The sequence below is a fragment of the Acomys minous genome (assembly GCF_964271855.1).
Source record: "Acomys minous genome assembly, chromosome: 4".
Taxonomy (NCBI): Eukaryota; Metazoa; Chordata; class Mammalia; order Rodentia; family Muridae; genus Acomys; species Acomys minous.
In genome coordinates this window covers 73,347,160-73,370,091 of record NC_140486.1, presented here as the reverse complement: position 1 = coordinate 73,370,091, position 22,932 = coordinate 73,347,160, and the positions used below count along the sequence as shown (strand labels likewise).

Below are 22,932 nucleotides of genomic sequence, written 5' to 3'. Positions count from 1 at the left end.
TCATTAAGATTCTAGCCAGGTGATTCTAGATTGTCAAATTGATAATTAAAAGTAAACACAGAAGGGGCTGGAGAGATGCCTCAGCCCTTTAGAGCATTGGCTGCTCTGCCAGAGGCCCCAGGTTCAATTCCTGGCACCCATATGGCAGCTCACATTGTCTATAACTCCTTTTCAAGGGGAATTTAAGTCCCTCACACATGAAAGCAAAACACCAATGTATATGCAACAAAAAGTTTTAAATTATTTTTTTTTAAGTAACCACATATGTTTTTCCAAATTTTAAACATGTATCGATTCTTAATTAAACTCATTTAGATTAACAATTTAAACATTTAAAGGTACTTTATGATTAGCTACTTTACAAGATAGTGGGAAACTGGTTTAAAAAAATAGTATATAGTTACATTTTTGACACTGCATAATTACTTTTCTGTAGTTGTTAAATACCTAGTATTCATTGAGACTTGGTTGATATTGAACAATATTTTATTCTTGATGATACTATCTAAACACTGTTGTACCTCAATAATATAATATAAATGTTTATACAGATTAACTGGCACTTTTCCTAATCATATTTCAGGATGGCTCTGAAAGCCAGCCACCAACCCATTTCACTAGTAAGATAAGTGCAGTGCATTCTACTTTCTAGGAAACTGAAATCAAATCACCTTAGTGTTCTTAGCCAGAAGTTTAAAATAGTACAAGAAAACAAAAAACCTCACATCACAATAAGAAATCCAACAATCTCTATGAGGACATAGCATGCCTTGTATCTTTCCTTAGGGCAGTGAATAGAGCTGTGTTGGATGCTACTGTGATTTTAACAGCTGGTAAGATAAGTGATCAAAAGTGCTGCCTGCCACGACATACCACTGGTTTAATTTTTAGGCCTCACATAATGGAGAGTCAAGTCCTGCAAGTTATCCTCTGACTTACACAGGTACACCATGGCACCAATCAGCTTATGCCCCCCCCCTCCCCAGGAGCTTTGCTTTTCTCACATAAACATAGATACATACACACAGACATTTCTCTTAAAAGGGAAAAATAAATGTGCAGTGAGAAATTAACTGTGTTTGATCATTTTTCTTTCATTACTGCCCTATAATATCTTTAGGTTTTCTTCTTTCTTTCTTTTGTAATGACTGCAGTTATGATACAATTTTGGATATTTGTGACCTTTTAAAGATTGTTCATGCATAGCTATCATCACCCTACATAAATCTCCCTGCTTTTCTGTTTAGTGCTGATGGGGCTCTTGGTGTGAGCATCAGTGCACCAGGTGGTGCCATTGCTTCTGTGCCTAACTGGACATTGAGAGGGACTCAGCTAATGAATGGGACATCAATGTCTTCCCCCAATGCCTGTGGAGGCATTGCCCTGGTACTCTCAGGTAAGGATATTATATAGTATGCTCTTTTTTAATAGTAGACTTTGTTTTCTGAGCTGGGACAGTGTTCCAGTGGAAGCATATCCTGAAACACGGGAGCCCAGGGACCATAGAGCTCTGAAAGTAGGCCTCCTCAGCAGAGGCATTGCAGCTCCCAGGGGAGGGCATCCCAGCTGGGCTGAGGAGCTCAGGAGCCTCAGCACTCCCCCTTCCTACTTCTTTTCTTCTTCCCTTCTTTTCTTCATGCTTCTTCCCTTCTTCCGATAGAGAGTCATACTAGGCAGCAAATCTCATAAAAGAGATTTATTGGAGGGCCTAGGTAATAGAGGGACAAATCCAGGAAAAGGATTTCTTAGGAGTAGAGCTTTCTAGGGCAGAGATTCCCAGGATAAACATTGCTGGTATTGGTGGGTTTCCTGCTCTGTGACTGATGGGGTTTCCTGCTCAAGGATTAGGGTTTCCTGCTAGGGGTTTTGTAGCCTTTTGTTCAGACTTTTCACCTAAAATTAGCATAATCTGGGAAGGGTCCTATTGAAGGACTGGAGAATGGCCCCTTTGCCTGTTACTGAGACTGGAAATGCCATTATGACAATTAGGTGTTGAAGAGGGCTATTGACACATGCCTCAAGGACTTTACACAGTCTTTATTTCTGAGCTAAATAAAACAACTTTCCTCAAATAAACTGTGAACTTATACTTGGGGGCCAGATCCTGGTCCCTTGCTAGCAGTGCCAGACCATGTAAAACCTTCATACATTTTAGCCACAGAGATAGAGCCGTAGCTCACAGACTAGCTCCAATTGGACACATCTTTCTCCCCCTGAGTTCCCTGTCAGCAGCAGCCACAACTGAGGCCTCAAGTGCTGCTGCTTTCTCCATGGCTTCAGCTTCTCAGTTTCTCCAGGCATCTGATCTCAGGTCCCCGTGCTGTGGAAATTTAGCTTTAGCTGCTCTGAGGTTCTGAAGAGTTGCTATTCACAGGTATACAGATGCCAGCAGCACAGGCTGAAAATCCGAACACCTGTCTCAGAGTCCACAGAGGAAGGCTCCCAGGTGAGCTGGAGAGCTGACAAGGGGATGCCTAGAGAAAGATATAGGGGACATCCTCAAAACTTGAAGCAGCCCACCCTGGCTACTGGAGGTCTCCAGCCAAGGGCCTAGACACTTTGCTTTTAAGTATACAAAGTTTATAAAGGGAGTCCACAGCTGGGAAGGCTTTTCTTGCCATTTGAGTGGCAGGAATTTTAGTTCTGGGACTAAATCGATAGGTAGATCTTTTATGATGGTAGTACTTTGATGATACCAAGTTTATTGCAAAAGACAGACATTACTAGGTGATGATTGCTGTGCAGTATTAAGTAGGATGTCATCAGGTCACTTGGGACTCAAACTTCTGCCTCAGAAAGTATCCTTCTCTTCAAGTCTTAACCATCACACCACCACCACCACCACCACCACCACCTGCCTCTTCTTATTCACTCATTTTCTGACTCCTATAACTTTCTCCTCTGCCCAATATGGATGAGCCACACTGGGGAGAAATAGTCCACATCAGACTTGGTGTCATTTCTAGTCCTTTAAATTCACAAAATACTTCAGGGTTGTAAGTCTTCTCTGAGTATTCAGTTCTCTTGCCTGCAAATCTTTGCCATGTTTTGGATCTAAAAGTTCATACATTCTACAAGACTCAGTTCACCTACCAGTTCCTAATGGTCTTTCATCTCTTCTGAATTCTTGTGGTCATGATTATAATTTCCTCAGTTTGTATCATAGAGTACCTATTTGTTTTGGTTGCACATTACAATAGCTTACTGGTAACTTGTTTGATGAGTTCTGAGATTGTCGGATCCCAGCCCCTGGGAAAAATTGAATCAGGGTTCACCTGAAAGAGGGAGTAGGGATTGAAAGTAGGATACAGAGATGCGAGAAATAATGAATCAAGTCAGGAAATTTCTGATCAAGATTCACTTTATTGCCGACTATCAGGAACATATATAGAGCAAGGTCAATAGGATCTATTCTAATCTCACTCACCCTATCCCCCGGGCAAGAATGCAATAGCCTAAATCGCTCCCTGTAGAACTTCCTAGTCCTCTGGGTGGTTCCAAGTTGAGACTTCTCTACTTCTTTCAAAGGTAGTCCAAGGATGGCCTAGAACACAAGACCTCGTGAGGTAAAGGTCAGCAACTTGAAGGTCATAAGCATACAGCCTAAGCACAGGATTTCTGACATGGCAGAATTTGGCATGGCTTTTTCCCACATGAGAGGACAAAAATAGTATGGTACTCATCAATTAACACTGAGTAATAAATAGACTGGCAGATGTTAGCCATAGTCTTCTATGTACAAAATTTGGCTATACACTGGAATCACCTTGTTCCTAACCTGCAGTGAGACATGTCTGGTGTTTCTGATTTGTTTAAGTTCCACTGGTGATTATAAAATGTTACTGGGTTGAAAATTACTGTCACCAACCATAGTTTTGAACATACAATATATTTTTCTAAATGTCGTTTGAATGCCCCTAAGATGTATAATTGGTACATTCATGTCATATGTACATAGCCTGCATTGATGTGACTGCAGATTGGCATGCAATGAATTTTTTTAAGTATTTGTGGATGTAAGCAGTTTAAATCAACTATTTAATTTTTTAAAAAAATGTTCACAAGTGAATATTAAAAGAAGACAGCCGAATAGGGTACATATTATCATGTGAATGGGGCTGTTTCAACTAGTAAGTTCAAAAACATTACTTTTTTTTTTTTTTTTTTTTTAATTTTAGGTCTGAAAGCAAATAATGTTGACTATACTGTCCACTCAGTCAGAAGAGCTCTAGAAAATACTGCAATAAAAGCTGACAATATAGAAGTATTCGCCCAAGGACATGGAATTATTCAGGTACTTTTGTCTGTATGCAAAATAACTGTAAAACATTGAGATAATGCTATAAATATTGCTCTGTCATGGTGATTCAGCCTATCTAAACTCTAAAGACATCCATTGTAGAAGTATAAGCAAGCAGAGACACTTTGTAGGTAAAAGAGATTAGCTGAACTGAAATAATGAAACATTGAGGGTGTATATAGACTGGAAATTTAAATTGGTAAAAGTAAGCATAGGTTTGGTCAGGTGGTTAGTGAATGGCCTTGGGTCACATGAGTATAACTAAATGCAGACTTAAGTAGAAGATCATCAAATCATGATTAGAATGGTATTTTGTTTAATAGCATACGTTTGCTATCTTTTTGGATTTGTTGTTGTTGTTGTTGTAGTACAAGAAGAGCCACACAAACCACTCAGTCAGGTATTGATGGTTTATTGAGAGAATGTGTATCCCCAAAATATGGCTGGTTGCAGGCAGGGCCACAGAAAGGTCTCAGGAGCCTAACTGTGACATCAGTCTGTTTTCTAGAGTCACTTTATATAGGCAAAAATAGGGGGGTGGATGGTAGGATGGTGGTCAGCTCTGACTCAAATTATTTTGCTAACAAGCAGTTCTAATTGACCTTTAGTTTGATTGGTCCTAAGATAAGTGAGACAGTGCTTAGAGAGTACATCCAAAATGTAACCAAGTGTGATGGTAGCCAAGTGTATAAATAACAAAGTATGAATTATGACACCATTGAATTATCTAGAGCAGGTTTACTTGATCCTCTGGCAGAGAATATTAATGTCAGCTATGAATAACTGCTTTTAGGAATGGGAGTTGAAAAGTTTAAAATTTTTGAGCTTAATTTCATCTTATAAACAAAATGTAAACTGAATACAAAATGGCTACAGCTATGTCAATGAACAGTTCTCACCAGGCTTGGTGGCTCATGCCTTTAATCCCAGCACTCAGGAGGCAGAGGTAAGTGGAATGCTGTGAGTTTGCAGCCAGCCGAGTCTAGTCCAAGGCTACACAGTGAAACCTTGTCTCAAAAAGCCAAAAAATAAAAATGAAAAATTGAGAACAGTTCTCAACATTTCGAGATAGTGTGTCTCTATGTAACTCTGGCTGGCCTGGAGCTGGCTCTGTAAACCTGACTGGCCTTGAAACTCAGAAATCCGCCTGCCCCTGCCTCCTGAATGTTGGGATGAAAGGCGTAAGCCACCACCCCCGAGCTGGTTTGCCATCTTAACTGTGGTATTGATGAGTTTGGTGAAGTGAATATAGAAATTACCTTCATTACAGCTAAAATTAAATTGATTCATGATTTGTAATAAAATATTTTCTTGACCCAGCCATTTACATTTTACCATTTATATTCTTTTAGGTTGACAAAGCCTATGACTACCTCATTCAGAATACATCATTTGCTAACAGATTAGGTTTTACAGTTACAGTTGGAAATAACCGTGGCATCTACCTCCGAGATCCTGTTCAGGTGGCTGCTCCTTCAGATCATGGTGTTGGCATTGAGCCTGTATTTCCAGAGAACACAGGTAAGTACTAGACTGGCAATAAATAGAAGCATTCATATTTGTTACTTAAATAAATGGAAAATAAATGAAGAATGCTGCTTGTCTAATGCTTTAAAGCAGTGGTTCTCAACCTTCCTAATGCTGTAACCCTTTTATACAGTTCCTCATGTTATGGTGACCCCAACCATAAAAGTATTTCTGTTGTTGCTTTATAACTGTAAGTTTGCTACTCTTATGAATCAAAGTAGAAATATCTGTGTTTTCTGGTGGTCTTAGGTCACCTCTGTGAAAGATTCATTTGACCCCCAAAAATGATAATGACCCACAGGTTGAGAAGTACTGCTCCAAGGAGAAGATTCAAATTAGCAAAAAATAATTTTACAACTTAATAGAATTGGTGGAAAATCTTAGTTAGGGATCCCAGTATCATGCCAGTTCAGTCAGCATCTTCACTATGAAGGAAAACAGTGGATGCAGACCTTCAGTGTGCCATAGTTTTATTAAACCTATAATAAATTTACAGATTCTTTTCTGTTCATATCGCATTCCTTGGGTACTAGACAGAGGTTTAGGTGAGCATTAGAAGTAGAAGCATCTGACAGGGGCAGGGAGACAGAGACTGACATTCAATTAAGTATAAATAAAACTGCCCTGTATATCTGGCAGTTTATTTTAGTCAGATGCTTGTTGTCTGTGTGCAGTGATACAAAATGTCCAATAAACTCTTGTTTTTAACTGCTGAGGCATCTCTCCAGTCCTAAATTCTTTAAGGCTTATCAGTGTTGGATGAAAATGTGTCTGAAACACAGGGATTCTAAAATATAAGGAAGATTGTGTTTTTATTTAAGTTGTAATCTGGGTGTCATGTGTAATGCATAATACAGTTCACTAAACTAAGTTGCTAAATTTTCTTAACAGAACATAGAACTTCTAAAATTGTTCCCAGGAAAAGGAGGAAATGCTGACTTTAATTTTTTATGTTTTTTTTTTTTTTAATGCCAGAAAACTCTGAAAAAATATCTCTTCAGCTTCATTTAGCTTTAACTTCAAATTCCTCTTGGGTTCAGTGTCCCAGCCATTTGGAACTCATGAATCAGTGTCGGCACATAAACATACGTGTGGATCCCCGGGGCTTAAGAGAAGGGTTACATTATACAGAGGTATTGTCATATTTTTTGTTCCGGTTGTTTGGTTGTTTTTTCTTTGCTCTTTGAAACGTTTTAAGAATTACCTCTTAAGTGAACAAGCCTCTATTTTTCTTATTAAAAAGCAACTATATACTTTTTCACTTGCCAGATTTTCTAGGTTTTCAGTGTCTTTCTAAGCAATTAGTTATATATTGCTGCAGCCTTCTGTAAAGAAGTCTAGGGGAAGATACAGATAGCAAAGCCTTTTGGATCAGACCTTTCTACTCTGTTAATTATGCAGTGCAGCTAAATATGTTCTGTGGGCTAGCTTTAGGATTTAGACAAAACATTTGTTAAGCATGGTTGTTGTAAGTAAGCACAGAATAGTATCCTATCACAACTATTCTTTCTACCTTCAAAAGTAGTTATACTAAGTATTAGTTTGTAATAGCACGTAATTTAAATGCTTGCTTTTTTGTTTGTTTGTTTCCTTTTAACTGATGCCTTATTGTCTGTTCATCTCAGTCATGGTTTGCTACTTTATTGTTTGGCTTCTGGTTGCTATGTGAATTAATGTCAGTAATCTGGTATTACCTTACCTGTAGGACTTTTAAATTTTAAGATTAGGGTATTCTGTGCTTACCTTACACCTTTTACTTCATGTTTTGCAACATTTTTTCATGGATGTTGAAATTTACCATTTTTTCTTCAAGGTATGTGGCTATGATATAGCTTCCCCCAATGCAGGTCCTCTATTCAGGGTTCCAATCACTGCAGTTATAGCAGCAAAGTAAGTAAATATATAAATTGTTAATGCCTATATGTGATACAGTATCAATTTTGTAGCATAATTAGTCCTAAGCAAGTAACCAAAAAGATGAAGACAGAAGCGGGTAACCAGGTTTTGCTTCTACCTAGCATTCTAGTTGGCATGTTGTTAGCCATGCTATTTCTATTAATTATGAGTGGTTGAGGGCACCTGGCATCTGCCTACCCTCCACAGAAATGTCTTTGCCCAGAATACAAATGACTCCATGTTGTCCAATTGAGAGGCTGTCTCTACTTTGATTTTTACCTCTTTCTCTCTTAATAAGTAGTGATTCTCCATCCTCTTCATTCTACTCGGCTTTTTTACTTTCCTTGTCTCTTCTGATTTCTCTAGTTACTTTCTGTTTCCTGACTTACTCTTTTTATCTCCACCATCCTGAAATCAGGGAATTCAGCTTGGATAATATATGTCTTGCTTCAAATACACCAGAAGCTCTCCTTAAGGACCAGGCTTATGTTTCTCTAAAAGCCCACAATTACAGTCCAGATACTTGCTGTCACTGAGTATAGCAAATTATACATTTTTAGCCAGCTCCCCTGCCCTAACACTCCTGGTTTCCTCAGTATGTATGCATTTGTACTATTAGTTTCTTGGCCTTGTTTGCCTATTAAATAACCAGATTTATTTTGGGGGATCCTAGGTAAAGGGAGTTCCTTCTTTCTACATGTTAACACTTTTTACAAGCGCTTCAGCTAACATTTCAATTTTTTAAATTTATATCATTTGATTGTGAGTCCTCTGAGGATATAAGCTGCATCTTACACATTTTAAATTAATACCTTTTGGGGAATTATTTGAGTTAAATAATAATTATGCCATAGGCCTCAGCCAATGAAGTCTATAGCATAAAATTGGGATTAAAATTTTTAAATGTCATACACTATGGAAAATTATATCACAGTTAAATTCTTCATTTATTTTATATAAGTTCAGAGGGAATTTAGTCAAGACGTCAAGAATCTGCAGGCTCACTTTTAGTAGATAAGCCTTCTATTTGCTAGCAATCCCTTTCTGGAGCTCGCTGTATTAAATGGTTTTTCACTCCCCACCTATTTTTATAGAGCAAAGGGTCATGTCTTACTCATGGTGTGTTTCTAGCTACAAATAACAGTGCCTCATACGTAGTAGGTACTCATTTATTATTAAAATTAAAAGCAGTGTGATTGCAGCATGTATTTTATTTCCAAAACATTTACGTTTCTTTGATTTCTTATGAAAATAGTTTGGAGCATTTTGGACCAAGTTGGACCTTAATATATTGTCTCGCTTATACATCTTTAAGGCTATTACTGACACAAAATACAATTTGATTTTAATATTTAGAAATCCCAGCCTAGTGGTGGTGGTGGCTGCAGCGGCAACATACACCTTTAATCCCAGCACTTGGGAGGCAGAGGCAGGTAGATCTCCTGTGAGTTTGAGGCCAGTCTGATCTACAGACAGAGTCCTAGGATAGCCAGGGCTACACAGAAACCCTGTCTAATTAAAAAATCTTGTGAATTTTGTACAATTCCTTTAACAAAACAGGAGACAGGATAAGCTTTTTAATATTTCTGTTACAAGGTATAAAACTATGTGAGTAGAGTCATTTGTGCACTGCTGCTGTGTCACAAAAGGTGGCAGTGTTGTGCTTACACTTTATTACTGCCTTACCACAAGGCCCAGGGTTTATTTCTAGCAAATTGTTCTCTTGCATCTGTTGGAATAGCATCTAGAGTATCTGTGAATTTACTGTTTACTTATACCTTTATTTTTAGAGTATAGTGTCTAATTTTTTTTATTATTATTATTAATTTTCAGAGTAAATGAGTCATCACATTATGATCTGGCCTTTACAGATGTACATTTTAAACCTGGTCAGATTCGAAGACATTTTGTTGAGGTACCTGAGGGGGCAACTTGGGCTGGTAAGTAAAATTTGTATGTGATTTTTTTTTTAATGTATTACAGAATTAGTACACTGACAATGATATGCTATTGCTCTGTTGATTTCCTTCTGAGGGTTCTTAGTAGTTACTCCCAAGTACTATGTTTGTACATTCTGTGTCTGTGCGAGGCTGTTAGTTTATGTTAAGGCCCAGCTTTGGAGAATAAGTCTTAAGCTCAGATGTAGACCCTTTCATACGCTACTGCTATTTGGAGCGATTTGTTTTGCTTGGCTGAATTTTTATCTTAACTGGTATTGCCACCCTCTGCTGTAAGAGACAATTATCAAGTGTTTTGTGTCTGTTAAGGTACCCATCATACTCTTAGCAGTTTGGATACTCAGTGACAAAAAGCTTTTAGTGTCTACATTGTGAGTTGTCATTGTGTGCTATTTTTAACGTCAGGTTGTACTGCCTAATACTGCAGTATTTCCATAAGGCTACATGGGCTTATATAGCTCAACGCTCTGTTAAAGTTCATTAGTAGTAATACTAAAGAATAAAGGTTTTGTCCACAAAAATTACTTGTTTCTACCCAGCCTTTGCAGTTAACTCAGTCTATTTTCTTTAATTAAAAAGAAAAACAACAGCAACAACAACAAAAACTTGGTTCGGGATAGGAGTCAATAAATGTAATTATCTTATGATTTATTTAATTGCTGAAAATATATAGGGTTGTGATGGTGGTTATTGTTATAAAACATTAAGAATGGTATAGAACGAACATGTTCCCACATCATTTCAGTGTTAGGTTACAAATGTTCTGGTGCCTTCTATTTCAGATCATTCAAAATAGTGTCAGAATACCATATATGTATTCACAGCAATTGATTAATTTCCCCTCTATACTCTTGTCTATAAGAACCAAAATGAACTGAACCTTGCTTTATTGCCCTGAAATTAGAGCAGGTGTCCCTTAATCTTGCCTCATCGTGATTTTAGTTTGCTTCTAGCCTAGCAGTACAGTAAAGCTGAGCAGCTATGTTTCTGATGGTAATACTTTGAGGAAAGAAATAGGAATACATACAAGAGTAAAAGACTAGGAAGACAATCTAGACGTGACAAATAGGGTTTCTAAAATTATAATCATTTTATCAGGAATTAATTTTCTTTCCAATTAAAATAAGAGAAAGGAGTTTGTTTGTTTTTTTGGTCATTTGAAATTTTTTTTATTATTATTAATTCATTCATATTATATCTCAATAGTTATCCCATCCCTTTTTTCCTCCCATTCCTCCCCTTCTCCTGCTTTCCCCATAATCCCCTCCCCTATGACTGTGACTGAGGGGGACCTCCTCCCCATGTATATGCTCATAGGGTATAAAGTCCCATCTTGGTAGCCTGCTATCCTTCCTCTGAGTGCCCCTAGGCCTCCCCATCAAGGAGACATCGTCAAATATGGGGCACTAGGATTCGTGTGAAACTCAGTCCTCACTCTCCACTCAACTGTGCAGAATATCCATTGGCTAGATCTGGATAGGGCTTTGATGTTTACTGCACGTACTAGTCCTTGGCTGGTGCCATAGTTTGAGCAGAACACTTGAGCCCAGATATGCATGTCATAATGTTCTTCTTGTAGGTTTCTAGGACCCTCTGGATCCTTCTATCCCCATTCTCCCATACTTCTCATACCTAGAGTCCCAATAGGATGTCCTCCCCTCTATCCCACTTTCCTGATAAGTAAAGATTTTCATGGGACATGCTCCTTGGGCTAGTGTCCAGATATAAGTGAGTATATACCATTTGCCTCTTTTTGCTTCTGGGTTAACTCACTCATTATGATCATTTCTAGTTCAATCCATTTGTCTACAGATTTCGAGAACTCATTGTTTTTAATAGCTGAGTAGTATTCCATAGTGTAAATGTACCACAGTTTCTTTATCCATTCTTCTACTGAGGGACACTTAGGCTGTTTCCATGTTCTGGCTATTATGAATAAGGCCGCTATGAACATGGTTGTGCATATGTCCCTGTTGTGTGCTGGTATATTCCAAGGAGTGGAATAGCTGGGTCTTGAGGAAGCCCTATTCCCAGTTTTCTGATATAGCACCAGATAGATTTCCAAAGTGGTTGTACAAGTTTGCATTCCCACCAGCAATGAAGGAGTGTTCCTCTTTCTTCACATCATCTCCAGCTTGTGGTGTCACTTGAATTTTTGATCTTAGCCATTCTGATGGGTGTAAGATGGAATCTCAGAGTTGTTTTGATTTGCATTTCCCTGATGACTAAGGAGGTTGAACATTTCTTTAAGTGTTTCTCAGCCATTTGATACTCCTCTGTTGAGAATTCTCTGTTTAGTTCTGATCCCCATTTCTCAGTTGGGTTATTTGGCATGGTGGTGTTTAATTTCTTGAGTTCTTTATATATTTTGGATGTTAGACCTTTGTCAGATGTAGGGTTGGTAAAGATCTTTTCCCAGTCTGTAGGCTGTCTGTTGCTTTGTTCTGTTGACAGTGTCTCCTGCCTTACAGAAGCTTCTCAGCCTCATGAGGTCGCATTTATTAATTGTTGACCTCAAGGCCTGGGCTGTTGGAATTCTTTTTGTTCAGGAAGTTATCTGCTGTGCCAATGTATTCCAGGCTCTTCCCCACGTTTTCTTCTAACTGATTTCGTGTCTCTTGATTTTATGTTAAGGTCTTTGATCCACTTGGACTTGAGATTTGTGCACGGTGACAAATACAGGTCTACTTGCATTTTTCTACATGTAGATATCCAGTTAGACTAGCACTATTTGTTGAAGATGCTATCCCTTTTCCATTTAATAGATTTGGCTTCTTTATAAAAAATCAAGTGACCATATGTGTGTGGGTTCATATATGGGTCTTAGATTCGATTCCACTGATTAGCCAGCCTATTGCTATGCCAGTACCATGCTGTTTTAATTACTGTTGCATTATAGTACAGCTTGAGATCAGGTATGGAGATTCCTCCAGAGGATCTTTTATTGTACAAGATTGTTTTAGCTATTCTGAGCTTTTTCTTTTTCCATATGAAGTTGAGTTTTGAACTTTCAATGTCTTTAAAAACTTGTGTAGGTATTTTGATAGGGATTGCATTGAATCTGTAAATTGCTTTTGGTAAGATGGCAATTGTTTAGTATGTTAATTCTCCCAATCCACAAGCAAGAAAGATCATTCAATCTTCTCATGTAATCGTCAATCTCTTTCTTCAGAGTTTTGAAATTCTTTTCAAACAAGTCTTTCACTTGTTTGGTTAGAGTAACTCCTAAATATTTTATATTGCTGTGGCTAACGTGAAGGGTGTAGATTTCCTAATTTCTTCCTCTCTATGATTGTCATTTGTATATAGGAAGACTACTGATTTTTTTGAGTTAATTTTGTATCCAGCCAATTTGCTCAAGGTGTTTATCATCTGTAGGAGTTCTCTGGTGGAATTTTGAGGGTCACTTATGTACACTATCATATCATCTGCAAATAAGAATAATTTGACTTCTTCCTTTTCCATTTGGATCCCTTTGATCTCCTTGTGTTGTCTTATTGCTCTGGCTAGAACTTCAAGAACTATATTGAAGAGATATGGAGACAGTGGGCAGCCTTGTCTCGTCCCCGATTTTAGAGGAATTTCCTTGAGTAGCTTGCCATTTAATTTGATGTTGGCTATTGGCTTGCTGTATATATCCTTTATGTTTAGGTATGTGTCTTGTGTCCCCTATCTCTTCAACACTTTAAACATGAATGGGTGTTGGGTTTTGTCAAATGCTTTTTCTGCATCTAAGGAGATGATCATGTGGGTTTTTTTTCTTTTAGCTTGTTTATATGGTGAATTACATTGATAGATTTCCATATGTTAAACCATCTCTGCATGCCTGGAATGAAGCCTACATGGTCATGATGAATGATATCTTTGATAGGTTCTTGTATTCATTTTTGCAAGTATTTTATTGAGTATCTTTGCATCTATGTTCATAAGAGAAATTGATCTGAAGTTCTCCCCTTTTTTGGGTCTTTTTGAAGTTTAGGTATCAACGTGACTGTGGCCTCATAGAAAGAATTTGGTAATATTCCATCCCTTTCTATCTTTTGGAGTAGCTTGAAGAGTATCGGTATTAGCTCCTCTTTGAAGGTCTGGTAGAATTCTACACTGAAATCATCTGGCCCTGGGCTTTTTTTTTTTTTTTTTGGTTGGGAGACTGTCAATGATTACTTCTATTTCTATAGGAGAAATAGGACTATTTAATTTGTTTACCTGATCTTTATTCAATTTTGGCAAATGGAATCGTTCAAGAAAATTGTCCAATTCCCTTAGCTTTTCAAATTTTGTGGCATAAATGCCTTTAAAGTACGATCTTACGATTATTTGTATTTCTTCTGTGTCTATTGTTATTTCTCCCTTTTCATTTCTGATTTTGTTGATTTGGATAGTGTCTCTCTGCCTTTTTAGTTAGTTTGGCTAATGGGTTGTCTATCTTGTTGATTTTCTCAAAGGACCAGCTCCTGGTTTTGTTGATTCTTTGAATTGTTCTCTTTGTTTCTCATTTATTTCAGCACTGAGTTTGATTATTCCAAACATCTACTCTTCTTGGGGGTTTCTGCTTCTTCTTTTTTTTTTTCTAGGGCTTTGAGATGTATTGTTAAGTTGCTTATATGGGATGTTTCCAATTTCTTTTTAAAGGCACTCAGCTCTATGAATTTTCTTCTTAGCACTGCTTTCAATGTGTCCCACAGATTTGGGTATGTTGTTCCTTCATTCTCATTGAATTTCAGGAAGTCCTTAATTTCTTTCTTTATTTCTTCCCTGACCCAGCTGTCATTAAGTAGAAAGTTGTTTAGTTTCCACATGTGAGGAGGCTTTTTGTTATTTCTGTTGTTGTTGAAGTCCAGCCTTAGACCATGGTGATCTGATAGGATACAAGGTATTATTTCAATCTTCTTGTATCTGTTGAGGCTTGCTTTGGGACCTACTATGTGATCAGTTTTGGAGAATGTTCCATAAGGTGCTGACAAGAAAGTAAAGTCCTTTGTGTTTGGCTGGAAAGTTCTGTAAACATCTGTTAGATCCATTTGATTCATGACATTGGTTAATGATGTTATTTCTTGACTTAGTTTCTGTTTCAGTGACCTATCCTTCAGTGAAAGTGGGGTGTTGAATTCTCCCACTATTACTGTGTGGGAATCGATAAATGGTTTAAGCTTTGTTAACAGTTCGTTTTACAAATGTGGGTACCCTTTTATTTGGAGCATAGATATTCAGAATTGTGATGCCATCTTGATTGATTTTGCCCTTGATGAGTATGAAGTGTCCTTCCTCTTCCCTTTTGATTAATTTTGGGTGAAAGTCTATTTTTTTGGATATTAGAATGGCTACAGCAGCTTGCTTCTTGTGATCATTAGCTTGGAATATTTTCCCAGCCTTTTACCCTGAGGTAATGTCTATCCTTGTGGGTGAGGTGTGTTTCTTGGATGCAGAAGAATGTTAGGTCTTGTTTGTGTATCCACTCACTTAGTCTGAGACCATTGATGTTGAGAGATATTAATGACCAGTGACTATTATGTCCTTTCATTTTGATGTTTGGTACAGTCAAGAGTTTGTAAGGTTGTGATTTTGGTGTAGTTACCAATTTCCTGTGTTGTTTTCAGTTGTAACTCATCCCTGTGGTGTGGAGTTTTCCTTCTAGTAACTTCTGTAAGGCTAGATTTGTGGATAGGTACTGTTTGAATTTGTTTGTGTCGTGTAATATTTTGTTTTCTCCATCAGTGGTTATTGATAGTTTCACTGAGTATAGTAGTCTGGCCTAGCATAGGTGTTCTCTTAGGGTCTGCAGGTCCTCTGTCCAAGCTTTTCTGGCTTTCATGGTCTCTGCTGAAAAGTGGGGTGTAAGTCTGATAGGTTTGCCATAGTATGTTTCTGTTCCCACTTTCAAACATTTTTGTTTTGTTCTGTGTATTTTGTTTTTATTTTTATGTGGCAGGAAGATTTTCTTTTCTAGTCTATTCTATTTGGTGTTCTGTAGGCCTCTTGTATGTTCATATGCATCTCCTTCAGATTGGGAAAATTTACATCTATGATTTTGTTGAAGATATTTTCTGGGCCATGGAATCAGGCATCTTCTCCTTCCTCAATGCCTATTATTCTCAGGCTTCGTCTTTTCATGTGTCCTTGATTTCTTGGATGTTTTGTGTCTGCAGTTTTTCAGATTTAGCAATTTCTTTGAGGGTTGTTTTGAGTTCTAAAATTCTATCTTCAAGTCCCAAAATCCGTTCCTCCATTTCTTGGATTCTGTTAGAGAAGGGCACCTCTCTGTTGGTTGTTTTCTTCTCTAAGGCCTCTCGGTCATGTTTTTCTTCTGTATGTTCCTTTATCATAGATTCCATTTTCAACTTCAGGTCTTGAAGTGTTTTATTCATTTCCTTCATCTGTCTGTATTTTCCTGAAACTTTTTCAGTGCCTCTCTCTCTCTATGTCTCTTTTATGTCTTCAACCCACTTTGTTGCATCTTCCTGCAGTTGTTTACATATTTCATTCATTTCTTCCATTATCATCTTACTTACTAAGGGCTTGAGGTCGTTTCCTGTATTTTGATTGTGTTTTGGTTCTCAGGGTTGTTTTCTTTGGGATAGCTGGGATCTGGAGATGCTGAGTGTGACGCCTGCGCCACCACGGTACCAAGTCGAGGGCGAGGGACTGCGGATTTAACTCATGCACGCACACGCACACACACACAGTAACACAGCGGGTCCTTCGTGCTAAGAGAACAGCAGCCACAGCAGCAGTTGCGGCAGTGGTTTATTATTCTCGTTCCAGAGTTCCAAAGAGCCTTCTTATAAGCAGCAAAACAGGAATCCTCCTCCCAGGTGAAAGCCCTCAAGAAGTGATCGCACACAGGAGGGAAAGTCTCGAGGAAGGGAGGGGCAGTAAACATGACTAGCTAACCAAGATAAACAAAAGGACATGAAACAACAAGACAGGCAGGCAGCTCAGTCGGGCCTGGTTCCTACAGCTGAACTGTTTTGGTTTTTGTTGTTTGCGTTCTTACGATTTCCTTTAGACGTTTTGCTGTTTCTGTTGATGGGATGCAGCTTCTGGTGTCCTCCAATGGTTGTTGAGAGTGGATAATTGGTGAATGATTATAGGTCATGTGCTCTTGCCTGTGGGGATCAGGGTGTTTTTCCCTGGAACAGGAAGGTGACCTGGTTTCCAGTCCTGGAGACTTTGGTCTACACCTTAGGCTCCGGGCTGGGTCAACCGAGGTAGGCTTCTGACTGGTCTCTTTCACATTAGTGCTGCGATTTGCTGTCATGGGGTCTCAGAGGATCGAGGCTGGCAAGCTCTGGCTGGGCAAGTTGCTCCCAGTTGCCTCCACTTCCCGAGGTACTGTAGTCAAGACCTTCCCTGATGCAGACCCATTGAGCTATGGGTGCCTTTTAGACCAGTGTATAGACACCTCAGGGGTGTCCAGCCTCATTCGAGAGAGTGGGAGATCCTGCTGGGGCTGTGTGAAGTATCCAAGCTGTTTTCTAACTGCTCAGGTCTGCAGGCTCAGAACCCTGATTCCAGCTCCAATTTGGGCCTGTTCTACCCCACAGACTGTGTGCACTCTCACTGAGCTAGGTGGACCCTGCCACTAGGAGATCCTGCAGGGACTGTGTGAAGTGTCCAAGCTGGGTTTTAGCCTCTTGGGTCTCCAGGCTCTGTCCCCTGCGCCCGGCTCCAATCTGGGCCCGTTTGGCCCTGTGATTGCGTGTGCTCTCTCTGAGCTAGGTTGACTCAGCCCCATGGGAGATCCTGCTGGGCTGTGTGAAGTGTACAAGCTGGGTTCTAACTGCTCAGATCTGCAGGCTCTATCCCCTGCACTCTGTTCCAATGTGGGCCTGTTTGGCCATGCAGGCTGCGTGCCGCTCTCTCTGAGCTAGATGTACCCAGTCACTCAATACCCTGCGTTCAGCTCCAACTTGGGCTGTTCCACCCTGCGGGTTGTGCGGCTCTCTCTGAGCTAACTTGGACCCAGTTGCCTGTGTTTCCACACGGTGCGGGGTCCTCAGCAAATTTGTGTGAGGCGAGTGGATGAGGCCAAGGGCAGCTTCCCCTGTTTCCCTGTGATTTCCACGGGCCAGGGGCTCCGGTACCAACCCACATACTGAAATCGGGCTTTATCTGCCCAATGCAGCCCATAGGTGGGTTCCGTTTGAGCATCTAGAGTGTGGGTTCAGGACCTCCATGGTCTGTTGCTTGGCCCGAGGCCAGGTCCGCCGGTGGTCTGCACTGTGTGGGACCCCACTCACCTAAAGTTCTCTAGATTTAGCAGTCTGTGGCTGCATTCAAGCCCCTGGTCTCCGTGCAGTAGATCAGATACAGTGCTTGCTGGGCGCTGCCATCTTGGAACTCTCCAATTTTGTTTTGTTTTTTGTTTTTTTAAAGCCCCAGGTACAATAGTTGTATATAGATCCAGAAACAGCTTTGCTCTTTTTCAGTATCTACAGTAAGAATTGTTGTTCGTTTAATGCTTTATTTATTACAGAATATCATTTACACACATACTTGGTTCTTTGTTTCATGGCAGCTTCTAGTTTTCCTTTGAAAATACCTTTGAAATACGCAGGGTTAGAGAGAAGCATAGATAAGAACACTTGCTGCTCTTCCAGAAAGACCTGAGTTTGATTCCCAGCACCCACATGGAGGCTCCCAACCATTTGTAACAACAGTACCAGAGTATCCGATGAGCTCTTCAGCAGGCACCAGGCATGCACATATTGTGCATGAAGAAAAATACCCACATATATAAAATATAAGTAAATTTAAAAATAATATTATATTTTTTATTATTCCCTAAACAGGTAAAAACTACTTTATGAGTTTAACACTTAATTTTTTTATTTTAGAAGTTACCGTGTGTTCATGTTCTTCTGAGGTATCAGCAAAGTTTGTCCTTCATGCAGTACAACTTGTGAAGCAGAGAGCATATCGAAGTCATGAATTTTATAAGTTTTGTTCCCTTCCAGAAAAAGGAACACTGATTGAAGCCTTTCCTGTCCTGGTAAGTTTGTCTGACAGGAAAATCCAGAACACTCACAATATGTTACAGGTTGTGCCTAGAGCATGTTAGAGCTTCAGATTCTGTTCATGGCCTGTTGGATACGGTAGGATGATCAGTAATTTAATGAAGAAAACTGAAAATGTGGAGCTGAAGAGTAGTTGCTGCTCTTGTAAAGGACTATAGTTCAGCTCACAGTACCCACTTGGCAGCTTACAGTCATCTGTAACTCCAGTTCCAAGGGATCTCATGCCTCTCTTGGGAAAGCATCACATGCAAGCAAAACACTCATGTATATATAATAAAAAATCAATCTTTAAAAAAAACAAACCGCATAAACTTGACAACTGCAAATGTGATATATTTTTATATGTTTTTAAGAGGAAGAAAAATCTTATAGTGATATATAAATTAAGATTTGTTCATTTGCCACAAAGGTGTTCCTAATAAGTAACTATACTCTCAACCATGTGAGGGAAAAAAAAAATACTGACAACCAAGCCAGTTATCATTGTGTTTAACTGTAATCTTAGCATTTTGGAGGCAGAAGTAGTAGGAGGATCTCCAAGGTCAACCTGATTTACATAGTGAGAATTTATGCCCATAAATAAAATATAAGCTGTGTTTCAGAAGTAAATTTTCCTCCTCTCTTCTCCCCTTCTTAAAGTGTTATGATAGAACTCAAGGTCTGTCCATCTAAGCCAACTGCTCTATAACTAAACTGTACCCCAACCAATATTCATATCTCTTTAACTCAGACACTTCAGTCAGTAAATGTCCTAATCTTGTGCCAGTTTACAATGTAGATCCTCATTTACATTGTTAGCACATAGCACTATAGATTATTACGTGAGACTTTTCTACAAGGTGTTTGTTATCTTACTAAAATCTTACTGTTAAGAATCTGTAGTTTGATGTGCAGACAAACTTGCTTGGTCTCCATCTTCCTCCTGTTAGAAATGACTGTTCCCTCCCATGTGGAAGATGAAGATATTGCTGTGCTTGCCATGCTTGCTCTTTTGGGTTTTTGAATTCCTTCTGTATCATCTTTGTATCTCTTATGTCTTTGTTACTTTATATGGGACAATGTTAGCATTATTCATCTCTTTAAATGTACTGCTACAACAGGGCTAGGACACCTTTTTAAAATTGTTTCTTAAGAGAAGGATGTGACCATAATTTTATTGCTCCTTCAGTTGCCACGCAGCTCTAAAACCAAAACTTATTAATGCCTATTGAGTCTGCCTTATATATTTTGTGATATTTCTTCTCATTATGAATCTTAGTTATCTATAAATTGGCTCTAGGATTTTTTATTATTTACTGTGTGCATAAATAAATAAAATACAAATAGATAATGAGTGATAAAATATTTGGTTTTCTTGATACAACTTAAAAAATTTTAAACAGGTAATATTTAGTGATATGAGGAAGAGTTAGAAAACAGATTCAATTTATTTGGTTTTTTGGTTTGGTTTGGTTTTTTGGCTTTTTGAGGCAGAGTTTCTCTGTGTAGTAGCCTTGGCCTCCCTGGACTTCAGTGGTAGACCAGGCGGCCTTAAACTCACAGAGATCACTTGCCTCCACCTCCCTGAGAGCTGGGCTTTCAGGAGTGAGCCACCACACCTGGCTAACAGATTCAGTCTTTAACATTCTTATTTTTATTTTCAGGGTGGAAAAGCAATTGAATTTTGTATTGCTCGTTGGTGGGCAAGTCTCAGTGATGTCAATATTGATTATACCATATCATTCCATGGGATAGTGTGTACTGCACCACAGTTAAATATTGTAAGTACTGTAACAGTTTCATCATTTTTACTGTCATTTTTGTTATAAGAAATAGCTACTTTGGTAGATGTAAATCTTAATTAGAACCCAACCTATTAATCTGATTATATTCCTTCATATGTATTTAAAACTTTGCAGTACATTATTTCAGATACAAAATACTGCCTGTTAAAGTTTGAGAAATTAATTTTTAAATGTCTCTTGTAGCATGCATCTGAAGGAATCAATCGTTTTGATGTTCAGTCCTCCTTAAAGTATGAAGATCTGGCTCCTTGCATAACTTTGAAGAGCTGGGTCCAGACACTACGGTATTTCTCATTGTATTTTAAGAATTTCAAAAGTTGAATGTCAATGAGAAGAATTTTTTGTTTGTTTTGTTTTCTCTAATTTTTATCCATGTGATGTCAGCAGTACAAAACTCCAGTTTTATTTTGTTGCTTAGGAATCCTCTCAGGTTTCCTAAGGTTGATGCCATCATTGTGAATGTCACGATATGCTGACCATTTTTTGACAGAAGTGTATTAGCAGTTGGGGCTGAGGCAGGAAAACAGCAAGTTCACGACTCACCTGGATAACTCAAAAAGGATTAAGCTAAGAAAAAGAATTGAGTAACTGTGCTGGAGACCAGCTCCAGCTTCAAGGGTTCAGGTTCTGACATGGAGAAGGGGCATAAAGCGAAGACACTGACCACCTGTTGACTTTCAAACAAGTGGCCCCAATAGCTAGAGCCGGCTTTATAGAATCACAGTCCTACTCTCCTGAGCAGTGACATCATTTGTTATTTAATTTAAAGAAATTACAGCATCAGCACAACCTAAGCTCCCTCATTACAAAAAGCCCCCCCCAATAGTTTTCCTCCCCCCTCCCGCTGGGTCAGTCACCCTCAACCATACTTTGTGCTACAAAGCACAGTTTCACCAAGCCAAAAATAAATGTCTATCCAGGAATGTCCTCTAGACATGAGTGCATACCCAGCTGCAGCAAATGCAAGGTGAGAGACAGGTTAACCATTTGTGGGTATAAGTCAAATAGCATCCCTCTGTCACAGTTTTCCCCCATTATAGATAGAGACATACCCTTACCATGCAACATTTCCTGATATGCACCTATCAGTTTCTGATAACCATCTTTCTAGAAAGCATGTTTTAAGTCTATCAATCAGCCACAGCTTTCCCAATTTTTAAGTCTCTGCTAATCAGACATAACTTCCTCAGAACAGTTATACAAGCAGGACCCAGCTGTTTTTCTAAGGACATGATTATATGTCCCAAAATACCCAGGATTAATGGTCACATCTGGAGGATCAGTGGAGACAGAGAGAGGAAAGGAAGGTTTTACCCCTCAAAAAAATATTGAGAAAAAACATAGAATCCTCCCCAGGGCTTTTAGCCTGCCCATGTTCAACAAACTGAAACTATATTGCTATTAGCTTAAACAGCTTAGCAAAAGCAAGGAGAGCTTGCAGCACACGCAATCTAGGCAATGATCGTAGAGGCCACCGAAGTTCACCATTGGTCCTTGCCAAATAGGAAAGGGTCTCCAAGGGCCTCGCCATAATAGAGTCCCATCTGCCATTCCCTGCAGATGCTACATGACCACCAACAGAATGCTTAACAGTAGTGTTCACTTTCTATACGCAAGACCCTTAATTTAATTGCAGGTATTACAACAAAGCAAGTTGACAGTGTCCAGTTTTTATTTTGTGAATGCATTGTCCATTCTTTAAAAATTCAGTACCAGAAAATCTCATTGACTGGTAAAAGAAATTTGTCTCCTGAGTGTATGCCATAAACTCCCCGTGGGGGCAGGATCTTCCAGTCTCAGTATTCTGCTGCTAATACCTTGGCAGAACTATCTCCTTGGCATATGATGTTGCCATGCCATACCTATGCAGAGTTAAATACTCTTTAACTCTTGTTGGTAACCACCACCCAAGTGTTGAGATTTGGCTGTGCTAAGAGCTTATTGGTAACATTTTTAAATGTTTTTGATCATGAATAGAATATCTTCGTAGTATTGCAGTAATTTAGTCTATATGGAATACATATTAATAATTAAAATGTTTTAAAAAATTAAAATGTTATACAGTTTACTGTAAAAGGCAGTTTCAGGGGTGGTCTCTCACCTGGCATGTTTAGCTGCTTTCTTTGTATCATTAAGTGAAATCTTGACTTAATTCAGTGATGCAGTTGCCTTGTTACAGCCCAGTCAGTGCAAAAACCAGACCTTTAGGATCAAGAGATGTTTTGCCAAATAATCGCCAGCTTTATGAGATAGTCCTGACATACAGCTTTCATCAGGTAAGTGTTTTGTAGTAAATATACTATGTATTATGAAATCACTGATGGAAAGACGTGGCTTGTCTTTGAGACTTAGTTTTTATTCATAATTTATTGAGGGTTTGTGTGTGTGTGTGTGTATGATAAGACAAATTACAGAAAGGAAAAAAAAATGTGAAAATGAAGGAGTTGTTA

At 38.8% G+C, this 22,932-nt stretch overlaps 1 protein-coding gene across 3 annotated transcripts in view; it reads left to right on the top strand.

The window, feature by feature from the left end:
- Positions 1-22,932, top strand: part of TPP2 (tripeptidyl peptidase 2) — an 80,499-nt gene that overhangs the window by 31,455 nt on the left and 26,112 nt on the right. For all 3 annotated transcript variants that reach the window (XM_084780712.1, XM_084780713.1, XM_084780714.1), the window contains exons 11-20: positions 1,248-1,396; positions 4,179-4,294; positions 5,653-5,821; positions 6,803-6,960; positions 7,641-7,717; positions 9,557-9,663; positions 18,519-18,673; positions 20,342-20,458; positions 20,666-20,766; positions 22,662-22,758. In XM_084780712.1, coding sequence (XP_084636838.1) covers positions 1,248-1,396; positions 4,179-4,294; positions 5,653-5,821; positions 6,803-6,960; positions 7,641-7,717; positions 9,557-9,663; positions 18,519-18,673; positions 20,342-20,458; positions 20,666-20,766; positions 22,662-22,758 — 1,246 coding nt within the window. The remainder of the gene's footprint in view (positions 1-1,247; positions 1,397-4,178; positions 4,295-5,652; positions 5,822-6,802; positions 6,961-7,640; positions 7,718-9,556; positions 9,664-18,518; positions 18,674-20,341; positions 20,459-20,665; positions 20,767-22,661; positions 22,759-22,932) is intronic.